Here is an 11,876-nt window from a genome sequence, read left to right as displayed (position 1 = left end):
ATAGAGTTGGTTTGCCACCACATCTTTTGAACTTGCATGATGTGTTTCATGTGTCGCAACTTCGAAAGTATGTAGCGGATCCTTCACATGTTATTCCTAGAGATGATGTGCAAGTTAGAGACAACCTTACGGTGGAGACTTTACCTTTGAGGATTGATGATCGCAAGGTGAAGACGTTGAGAACCAAAGAGATACCTCTAGTGAGCGTTGTTTGGGGAGGAGCAACTGGTGAAAGTCTTACTTGGGAGTTGGAGAGTAAGATGCAGGAGTCATATCCTGAGTTGTTTGCTTGAGGTAATATTTCGAGGATGAAATTCTATAAGTTGGGGAGAGTTGTAACGCCCCATTTTTATTCTATTTATTTTTAATGGATGTTTGAGTGTTTTATATGATTTTATATGAATTATTTGGTATATGATGTGTTGTGTTTTATTTAAATAAATAATTGTTTTGTCATTTAAAATAAAAGGGGAAATAGAGTTAAGGAAGGAATAATATTTATTTTGGTTAATGGGAATTAAATAGTAATAATGTGAGAAAAGAAGGGAGTTATGTTTTAGAGTAAAAGAAAGAAAAAGTCAGAAAAACACAATTGTACGTACAGACTTTTAGAAACTGAGCTTTTGAGAGAAGGAGGGAGAAACCTAGAAGAGGCTAAGAGAAGAGGGAATCCATTTCTTTTGCTGTAGATTTTGCTGAATTAAGGTAAGGGTGGGATTCCTTTCACTAATAATATGTATAATTCTGAAATTTGATGAATTGTTGTGTTCTTGATTTTAGGGTTAGAAAGTTATGCTAGGTTGCTATAATGAAATGAATTATGTTGAGAATGCATGTTTTCTATGTTGTTTTGACTGCTATGTTTCCCATAGAACCTATAAACATTGTTGCAAATCATTTAGGGGTTTGGGTGATCAGAAATTGGGCTGATGAAAATTGAGATATTGAGAAATAAGTGATTCTTTGTGCCAAGAATTTCATTGATGTTGGATTTGGTTGAATTATATTTTCGAAAGAATTATTCCACTGCAGTTTTTAAGATATTTTAAATGTTGGTTTAAATAAATAGTTATTTTCTATTTATGAATTTTTGAAAAGCAGTGTGACTCCCCGTTGTATCATTTACTCTGATTATTATAATTAATATTACGACTGTTGGGAGAACGGGGTGTTCAGAAGTCCTTGGTGGAGGCGTTTTTCACCAAGAAGAGTAGATGTGGTCCGGTGACGAAAGGGTGAACTACTATAAAAATCTCGGTGTCGTTCTCTTTTCCCTTATCCTCTTTAATTTTGATAATTCTATATGTTTAAATTGATTAATTGATAGAATAGAAATCGATTTTGATCTAAGTTCTTTTTGGTTTAAATTGGCCTAATTCCTTGAATTAGGTTTTCACTATTTTACTTGGATCAATTAGTTTCAATTCCTAACCAATTCATCAATTGCATATACATTGTGTTTTTTGATTGTTAGCTTGCTATATTTTCTTATTAGAGCATAGTCTTAACAATTTGTCATAGTTTATGATTGTTCAAGCATAATTCCAAATAGTCAAAATATTTCAAAACGTTTTCATCAAAACTCTGTAAAAAATTTCAAACCGTTATTCACTCCCCTATAGCGCATCCTTACTGGCCATATAGACCAACAAATGTGTTTTCTGGTAGCTTTGCAGTTGGGACAAGGTGAACCGCCAAATTTAGGAGAAAATTCAGGAAAAATCAGTGGTATTTTAACTTTATATAAGGGTACAATAGGCAATTCAAGTAAAATGTAGGGGTGAGGGTATAGATGTTAGGATATAGGGTAAAATTTCCAGGAATTCTGCTCTTCTCCCATAAAAAATTGCTCGTTCCAACCAAACTTCTGAAAATACCCTTGCGTAACTTAACTTCCGAAACTATCGAAGGGGTATTTGCGTATTTTACTAATGTTTTTCAGCCTCATCACAAGTGTGAACAACAATTTTCAAAATTTTCAGACTCTTGTTACGTTTTTATTGAGAAGCCCATTGAACATTGGCCCGTTAACCCATGCATTTTCTTACAACTACCAACAATTAGAAACTTACTTTGCAATCTTCTCTCCCTCGTGTATTTATCTATGTCTCTCTCTAGACTCTACTAGTCTTTGTTTTTCACAGAAAAGCAAGAATGAGTGGAAGGGGTAAAAGAAAAGTCACTAACTCATCTTCATCGATTCAACAACCTCATATGAAGGAATTAAGAAAAAGAAAAAATAGAAAAGTTACTAAAAACCCATATATAGCAACACACCAAACCCTAAACCTCGAAACAAAACCGTTTTCTTCCCGCTCACATTTCAACCCTTCAACTTCTCTCCCTTACTCTTTCCCCCAACCGCCACCTCCACTGCCACGACCTAATATCACTCGTTGCTCTGGTTGCCGGTACTACTTCTCCGCCGCGTATGGCGTGGCGGAGTTACCGTGCCCTAAATGTAATATTTTGCATGTGTTTTCTGTTGATTCGTCCGCGGTGAAAATTCGGTGTTCTTCGTGTAAGGCGGTGGTTGTGAATGCACAGAGTGATTTTGTGAAGTTTCCGTGTCCGCAGTGTTTTGTCATTCTTGATGTTCATGATGATGCTGATGCTGAACAAGAAAATGAGGTGAATAAGTTAGTTTGAATGATTAGAAAAGAGAACGAGAAAAACTATTTTTAGGTTTATTGAATAAATAAATAAAAACTGGTTTGAATGGTCACCATATAAAATAAGTGCTTAGAGAATAATGATTGTAGATTGTTTATGTGACTTAATTAGTTTTGATTTAATTTGTTGATGCTGACTTAACTTTGACTTATGAGTGTGCCTTCATTTTCGTGTCTGTTGTTGTTAGTATTAGATATGGTTTACGGTGGCTATTAGGGGCCTGTTTGGAACTTATTTTGTAGCTTATTAGGTACTTGTGTTTGCTATCCTTGTATTTGTATCTCATTTATTTTGTCAATATTAAAGCTGGTTAAAGAAGTGGAGCTGGAAGAAGGTGATGGAGGTATTGCCGGAGAAACATTTACCGATTATGTGAGTTAAATACTCTAGGGAGCATTTATGTTAACTTTTTTTGGGTTAGTTTATCAAGTGGTACATTATACTGATACCAACGTCTCTTGTTCTGCAGCGACCATCCAAGCTATCTATCGGACCTCCACACCCAGATCCGATTGTAGAGACATCTTCCTTGTCTTCAGTGCAGCCACCAGAGCCTACTTATGATCCACTGATTAAGAATGATTTGGAACGTTCAAAGGCTTTGTCATGCTTGCAGATCGAGACATTGGTCTATGCTTGTCAGGTTTCTCTCACCACATGATTGAATATCGATAATAAATAATTATAAATAATTACAATTTAACTTTCATGCTTGTTTCCATGGTAGAGACACCTTCAACACATTCCCAGTGGTGCTAGGGCAGGATTCTTTATTGGAGACGGGGCTGGTGTAGGTAAAGGTCGAACTGTTGCTGGGCTAATATGGGAGAATTGGCACCATGGAAGGAGAAAAGCCTTGTAAGTTTAGGTCACAGTTTGTGCATGAAATCATGGGCATGCTTTTAAGAATTGAGATAAACATTCACTTTTCATTGTGCTTTATTGTGCATTTTTCAATGTGCTTTATTGTGCATGCATACATACTTGTTTGTAATTTCAACTTGCAGTGCGCCTTTTAATTCCTATTTTCATGCTCCAATAATCTTATGCAGGTGGATTTCCGTTGGTTCAGACTTGAAGTTTGATGCCAGAAGAGATTTGGATGATATGGGTGCAAGTTGCATTCCAGGTATGCTTTTTGGGTTCGTAAAGTAAAGTAAAATTCTTGTATATTAAGAATCCACTTCAACCTCATCTTGGATTTGGGTAATATAGAACCTTTTTGAAGATTGGCACACACACTACCACCATTTTAACATTAAATTTTGTCTCTTGTTTACAGGATATCATGTCCTCTTATTATTTGTTATTTTGTTGTGTGTGATAAATCATATTCTATCCAAAAAATAGTTTTATCTGATGTTTTGTTGGCTTCCTTCGTTAATTAAGATTCTACATTGAAAGGCTATTGTAATTGTTTTTTCACTTTTTTGTATATTGCAATATTTATTATGCATTTAAATTTCTTTCTTTCTTGAATCTGTACAGTACATGCTTTGAATAAACTGCCTTATGTTAAGCTTGATTCAAAAACTGGAGTTAAGGAGGGAGTTATTTTCTCGACATACAGTAGCCTCATAGCATCATCTACCAGAGGTCGTACCCGAATGCAACAGCTTGTGCAATGGTGTGGACCCGGGTTTGATGGTCTTATAATTTTCGATGAGGTATCTGACTTTTTTAAATGGATAACATTGCTATTGTCAATTGGTATTTACCTATGAAGCACGGACATTCATTTGGCTTAGGTGTGTCCCAGTGTCGGACACATATAATTACACTGAATTATGTGATTTTCTCAAATTATTAGCGGTGTCGGTGTGTCAGTGTCCGTGTCCGTACCTCTGCTTCATTGGTATTTACACTGTTTAGTTTTGAGGGATATTATCATTAAGTGGTTTTTTAAGTATTCAATTTCTATTTCTTTGATTTGATTTTTATTGCAGTGTCATAAAGCAAAAAATTTGGTTCCGGAAAAGGATAAGAAGCCAACGAAAACTGGTAAAGCAGTACTTGATATACAGGTTTGTACACTCTATCTGTGTTGATGATCACTTCAAAATGAAATAATTAGTTTTGAGAGTACAGATTATTCCAAGTTCTTTCATCATAATTTGACAGGCTCAACTACCTGATGCTCGGATTGTCTATTGCTCAGCTACTGGTGCATCTGAACCTCGCAATATGGCTTATATGGTTCGACTTGGCCTTTGGGGAGCTGGGACTTGCTTCCCTGATTTTAGTGAATTTCTAGGTAGTGTTCTTTCTCTTATCTTTTCTTTTTGCTTTTCAAAATAGTAACTATGACTATTCATCTTTTTTCTTCATATTTCCTTTTTCCTTATTTAAAAAATATATTAATGAAAGAAGTTTTTTTAGTTGATATGATCTGGTCACCTGGCATATATATTATGACAATGTTTAAAACTAGTTCAAGATTTTTTTTTACCCTTTGATAATTACTCGTCTTTTTGTATCATTTAGCACCTGCTTGATATTTTAAGTTCTATTGACCAAGAGTATTTTGTTAGCAAGTTGGACCAAGGGTTGCAAACAAAGGCCACAAAGATGGTAAAAAAAGGAGACAACAATATTACAAAATATACGCCTAATAACTACAAATACGACCACATATATACAACATTTAAGCTCAATTTACTAATGCTGCATCACATAGAGCATTTTAGATATTTTTATTGTTTGCATATATACCTGTACATTTGGACATTGGCCCTTACACTGTAATTGTTTAAAGTTCATTAACGAGTGATGAATCCAGGTGCTCTTGACAGTGGGGGTGTTGGAGTTCTAGAACTAGTTGCAATGGACATGAAAGCAAGGTTATAATATTTCTACAAACACATCCACTCTTAGCCATATGCACCTATATGTATCTGAAAGATATATTATTCTGCTTCATTTTCTAATTTCAGGGGGATGTATTTATGTCGCACGCTTAGCTACAAGGGTGCTGAGTTTGAAATTGTTGATGCGTCATTAGATGATAGAATGACAGTATGGCCGACTAATTTCTTTGGAAATATTGATGGCTACTCTTTACTTGTTCTTTCTGTGTAGATAATTAAACGAAGAGAAAATTAATTGCCTTGCTTTATTAATAGTAATTACCATTACTTGTGTATTAAGCTATTGTTGTAATAGAATTTCTTTGGAAAAAATTTAATTGCCTTGCTTTATTTTGTTTTACTCGTTCATTTGTCTTTTGAATTCAGTATGCTTATCTGATTATGTACGTTTTTTTTTTTTTTTTCAAATATCACAGGATGCGTATAAAAAGGCTACAGAAGTTTGGGTGGATTTGCTTCAGGAGTTATATGAAAGTGAAAATGTAGACGAATTTGAATTTAGACAACTATTGCGATTATATTGGGCAAGCCACCAGGTAGTAAGTCTAAGTTAAGTTGGTTCCTGGAGACAAGTTCCTCATCTTTATTAGAAATTTATTATTAATTGAAGTTTTTGGATTGTCCCTTTTCCTTTTAAAACTGTAGAGATTCTTCAGACATATGTGTATGTCTGGTAAAGTCCCTACTGCAGTGAGACTGGCGAAGCAAGCATTAATGGAAGACAAGTGTGTAGTCATAGGTCTTCAGAGTACGGGGGAAGCAAGGACAGAGGATGCTGTTTCAAAATATGTTTGTATTTGAATCCATTTTCATTTAACTTAAAAGCATTTTTCCTGCATTTCGGTTTCTTTATGTGTTATTTATTTATTATTTTGTTTAGGGATCTGAACTTGATGACTTTATTTCTGGACCTCGTGAGTTGCTGCTAAAATTTGTTGAGGACAATTTCCCATTACCAGAAAAGCACTTCCAGGAGAGGTTTAAAACTTAAGATAATTTTTTTTAATTTGGCAATCTGATGTCATAATTTATCATTTTACATTCGATAACTAGCTTTAATGATAACTGTAAACCACCATTTCCTGAATCAACAAAAAGTTAGAAATAAAAAGAGCATGACAGTGATGAATATTTTCATCGGATTTCTGCAGCTACGACACGGCCATGCAGTCCAGGCACAAAATATTAGAGAGGATTTGTGCTTTGGATCTTCCAAACAATCCCTTGGATGATATTATTGACCAGGTAATGATCATTCGTTGCTTATCCTCGTCTTCCTCTTTAACATTGTTTTTGAAGATAGTTGTTGGTCAATGCTATTCCAATTGAAATTAAGTAACTACTATGAAAAGATGTCTGTTGTAGCAATTTTATGCTCTGCAATTCATGCTAAACCCCAAACTATAGTTCTTTTACCGTATTCTATAAATGAAATTTTAAATTTTTACTGCAGTTAGGAGGTCATGACAAAGTTGCAGAAATTACAGGAAGAAAAGGAATGCTTGTGAGGGCCCCTAGTGGAACGGGTGTGTTTTATCAGACACGAAATACGTGAGTTGCATAATGTCACCATATCTAATTGATAAACATCGTTTCATGCTTGCTTCATTAATTGTGTTTCCCCCTTTAGAAAAGATGTCACTGCCGAGATGGTCAACATGAATGAGAAAAAGCTCTTTATGGAAGGTAAGAAGTTAGTGGCCATCATCTCTGAAGCTGGATCAGCTGGCGTTTCATTGCAGGCAGACCGAAGAGTGATAAATCAGGTAATCAAACTTTTTGGAAATATTTCTATCCCATGAATCACTAGTGTTCTCTCTGTCCTATTATTTGATGGTTTTTGCAAATATTCTGCTCAGAAGCTAGTGATATTATTTTGTGAACTTTTCAATTGTTTTATTCTTCTTTTGCTGTTTTTACCTTTGACCTTTACAAAATAGAAACGAAGGGTTCACTTAACTCTTGAACTTCCATGGAGTGCCGACCGAGCAATTCAACAGTTTGGAAGAACTCATAGATCAAATCAAGTCTCGGCACCAGAATACAGGTCACCAAAAATTATTTATTAATTTGGTTTATGAATTTTGTATAATGATATACGTCCACCACCTGTTTCCTTTTCCTCTAGCTCAATTAAAGTGCTTTTCAAGGTTATTGAGAGTACTAGTTTTTATGGTAAAAATACTCATTAACAAAAGTAGATGTTCTTCAGGTTACTAATTTCGAACCTTGGTGGAGAACGCCGGTTTGCATCAGCTGTTGCTAAGAGATTAGAATCTCTTGGAGCTTTGACTCAGGGGGATCGTAGGCAAGTTAGATTCATCAGTTTTGTTTTCGTTGAGCCAACATGGATAAATTTTAACATCTTAGTTGATGTTGTTCCTGACTTCCTGGGTACTTTACAGGGCTGGACCTTCGTTAAATGCATATAATTATGATAGTGATTATGGGAGGAGGGCTCTGAAGCTTTTTTACACTGGAATACTGGATCGGGTATCAAATTTTTGTTGAAAATAACCAATGCGATATTGACAATAAGTTTAATAAGAAATGAACAAGTCCAATCCATCTAATGATAAAAGTAATTATGTAGGATCTTCCTCTTCCTGTTGTACCCCCAGGATGCTCATCTGACAGACCAGATACAATCGAAGATTTTATTATGCAGGCAAAAGCTGCTCTTGTTTCGGTTAAAATTTTTACGGACGACGGTCTTGGTAATCATTGTTTTCCCTTGTCTAATATTAGATTGAATATCTAATCAAAATATGTTTCAGGTTTTATAATTTACTGCTGTGAAGTTTATGATATCACGTTATCTGTGTTTTTTCTCATTATTAAATGCGACTTCTTATTTAAAGGAGGTGATGGTACCGGCATGGATGATAAAGATAAATGCAATATTAAACGATTTCTCAACCGGCTTTTGGGAATAGCTCCTGAGATTCAGAATAGGTTTGTGTTTTGTGAATGAAATGATTTGGTACTTCTACTTTCAGATTTCGGTTCAATACAGTAATTCCTTCTGTATCAACAGACTATTTGAGTTATTTGTGAATATCATGGATCTTCTTGTTCATAAAGCTCGCATTGAAGGTGACCTTGACACAGGCATTGTTGACTTGAAAGCTACTGTCATTGAACTGCAAGGGACTCAAAAGGTATTTATTTTCCTCTTAAACTTCTGGTTGCCACTCTTTTTCGTATGTTATTGTACATCAAATTTAAGACTGAAGATAAATTTCCTTTGATGCAGACAGTCTATGTTGATCAAATAAGCGGGGCTTCAACTGATCTGTTCACTTTCACCTTGGATCGTGGGGTTTCATGGGAGGTACATATGCTTTCTCCGATGTTCTAACTAAATAGTGCTTTAATCTAACATATATATTTTGCTGATATCATTTACGCATCAGTTGGCAAATATCATGCTGAGCGAGAAGCAGAAGGCTGGATTTAGTTCAGATGGTGACGGCTTCTACAAGTCTAACAGGGAGTGGTTGGGAAAACGTCATGTTATTTTAGCATTTAAAAGGTATCATTTCTAGTTTTTGTCGTCCTTGTTATATAACTGTTCAATTGAGTTGAATTTGGTGACTTTTGCTTATACTTAAGGCCAAGAAATTAAGATGAATGTTGCTTATAAATAAAGCCGGAGGGAGTACACAGTAAAGATTTATGGTTTCATTTACTGATGTCATTATGTTGGTTCTTTTTTCTGTTCCAGTTCTGCTCCATCTATGTATAAGATAGTTCGTCCCACTACTGGAGAATCAACTCGGTATGTATTTCAGTTACTTGACCTTCTTTTAGTTTTAATTTTCTTGTTTACCCATTTTCTCCTGCAATTGTAGGGATATGCATCTGGCAGAATTAACTACAAAATATTCAAAAGTTTCATCTTTGGAGGAGGCAAAAATTGGTTGGGAAGACGAATATGAAGTTTCATATAAGCAGGTATATATATACCATAAGTTATTTCTCGTAATTGTAACTTCATGCGAGGAAACTGACAACAGAGTACAGATGGAACTTTTATGTATTTAAAAACGGGAATAATCCCTTACGGTAAGAGACTAGCTTACCGTTGAGACTCTCCTCTCTGAGTACGTATGGAAACCAGAACACAGATCAAACAGTACAAATAATAATAATACAGAATGATACGGATCTCCTCTCTGAGATCAGCAGGTTTGCACAACCAATTTTCCAAGTATGTCCATCATTTCCAAATGGTTACATATATCACACTTTCCCATCCCCTCAGTGACACCTGAGTTATCCTTCTCAAATGAATTATCCCCCTCTATCTGGATACGTCTCATCATTCGTCACTAATAAACTATTAGGCCCTCATCATTATCTCCGGGGCCACAGGACATGCTGCTTGTTCATGGTTGTGAACTTGTGGCCTAATTGGCACACATGCAGCTGAACCATTCTTTTTTTAGCGATTTTATGATAAGATAAAGCTGTCCTCTGATTTACTGTATCATCTATATAATTTAGAATCTCATGGGGTGAGAAACAATGTAGATATTTCAAATTCACATCATATTGCATTTTGACTTATTACTTGTGTTGTCAGTGCATGCATGGTCCCAATTGTAAGAATGGCAAGTTATGTTCGGTTGGCTCAAGACTTCAGCAAGTCAATGTCTTAGGTGGCGTCATTTTTCCTATTTGGGGAGACATACGAAAGGCGCTTGCTAAGCAGGTATTTCACCAACTCAAAAAACATTCTTGTGAAAGAACATATTTTGCAGATGCTAAAATTATTAATTCGCGTATGATATATCAATTTGTTACTTTATGATATCCTCTATATCTGATCATATTGTATGGAAATCGTAATAGATAGCTTTTTGGTAACTTTGGAGCTGAGAAACTTTCTTTTTAATGAAAATGTGCTGATTTTGCTGAGCCTCTGGTTGATTGTTTACTCATTAGAGCATTATAATAGTCATTTTATCTTACAAACTACTTCTAATTGCAAATAAAAATATGTACAGTCCCGACAAACGGTTAAGAAGCAGCGGCTACGCGTTGTTCGTGTGGAAACTACATCAGATAACAGACGTACCGTAGGGATTTTTGTTCCTAGCGCAGCAGTTGACACTGTACTTCAAGGTTTCTTTGTTTCTCTCTCCATCTTAACACCTTTTCTAAAAAGCATACCTGGACATGTACCTTCTTTGGTTGTTTGTTTTCACAGAAAAAATTGGAAATTTTTCCCATTACAAATATTTAGAAAAAAATGGAAATATTTCCCATTACCGTAGGGATATTAAATTCAGATTTTTTTTAAAAAAAGCTGCAGTCATGTTTTTCAATCAATAACTTAAGGGCCTAAATTTATCAATATTCTAAATTACTTAATTGCCATAAATTTTATAATGATATCCTAAATTTATCTTGCACATACAAACATGCATACACATGTGCGAAGGGTTTAAGAAGTTTTTTCTTTTTAAGAAGGGTTATATCGATATATGATGTTGGTGTGATGGAAAGTTTCAGTTTAGGAATGAATGCTTACTAGAATAATTTTTTTATTTTTTTGACAAACTTACTAGAATAGTTGATTCTGAAAAATCAGTGTCATTTTAACTATCCTCATAAGGGGTATACTTTTTCTTTCTTTTATATTTTTTGCTCCAATAAAAGTCATGCTCAAACAGAAAGGATTGACTTTTGTTCCATGCGAAGACTTCAACATTAAAAACTTATAATCTTTTTTCTTAGTTATCCTTTGTTACAAATATGGCTTAGACTTCTGTTTGAATTTTTGGTCAATAATTATTTTCTCCAAGGTGATGCGTATACTTATATATTTGCTTTTGACATCTGTAGATTTACAATTTGTTATAGAACTGGATGATGATTGACCTGAGGCACCTGACGTCTCCCATTCTTGAAGATCACTAGCACTTTTTGTTTTATGTAAAGGCTTAAGCTTGTTGCTAAATTTTGTGGAAAGGAAAGATCATGTTCTCATTGAGATGCAACACAATTGTGCAATCTCTATTTCAGTCTTTTGATTACATCATCCAGATTTGTATATAATTCAAAATCGTATTTTTATATGGGTGATCTTGACATAGGGAAATACTATTGATGGATTAGTTTTCACATGATACATGAACTTTAGTGCTACACATTATTCATTTTTTGTTTGAAAAATCATATGCTACATATTTTAACTACACTTGGTTTGGTTAGACAGTGTAAAAATCCTTAGTTGGTCTATACTCTTAATAGCCCCCATCAAGCTCATCCTAGGTGAGAATCACTTGAATCACACGAAATGAGCTCGGTCCTTAAGTCTGCAAGCCT

At 34.8% G+C, this 11,876-nt stretch overlaps 1 protein-coding gene across 1 annotated transcript; it reads left to right on the top strand.

The window, feature by feature from the left end:
• The first annotated feature begins 2,116 nt into the window (after window positions 1–2,116).
• On the top strand, window positions 2,117–11,626 carry LOC146948810 (protein FORGETTER 1-like). The gene is made up of 29 exons (XM_085745003.1): window positions 2,117–2,631; window positions 2,980–3,045; window positions 3,143–3,316; window positions 3,401–3,531; window positions 3,726–3,802; window positions 4,162–4,340; window positions 4,620–4,697; window positions 4,795–4,927; window positions 5,453–5,513; window positions 5,607–5,688; window positions 5,957–6,076; window positions 6,186–6,329; window positions 6,421–6,518; window positions 6,692–6,785; window positions 6,994–7,091; window positions 7,171–7,306; window positions 7,481–7,587; window positions 7,753–7,848; window positions 7,946–8,033; window positions 8,134–8,257; window positions 8,402–8,495; window positions 8,578–8,701; window positions 8,797–8,874; window positions 8,957–9,075; window positions 9,268–9,321; window positions 9,395–9,497; window positions 10,129–10,257; window positions 10,553–10,670; window positions 11,394–11,626. The coding sequence occupies exons 1-29, from the start codon at window positions 2,155–2,157 to the stop codon at window positions 11,426–11,428; spliced, it is 3,417 nt and encodes a 1,138-aa protein (XP_085601129.1). The 5' UTR covers window positions 2,117–2,154; the 3' UTR covers window positions 11,429–11,626.
• Window positions 11,627–11,876: the final 250 nt, after the last annotated feature.

The sequence above is a fragment of the Medicago sativa genome, chromosome 2 (genome assembly GCF_051527215.1).
Source record: "Medicago sativa cultivar Bolivia chromosome 2, Bolivia_mono, whole genome shotgun sequence".
Taxonomy (NCBI): Eukaryota; Viridiplantae; Streptophyta; class Magnoliopsida; order Fabales; family Fabaceae; genus Medicago; species Medicago sativa.
The sequence above is the reverse complement of the archived record's forward strand: the minus strand, read 5'-3'. Positions and strand labels throughout refer to the sequence as shown.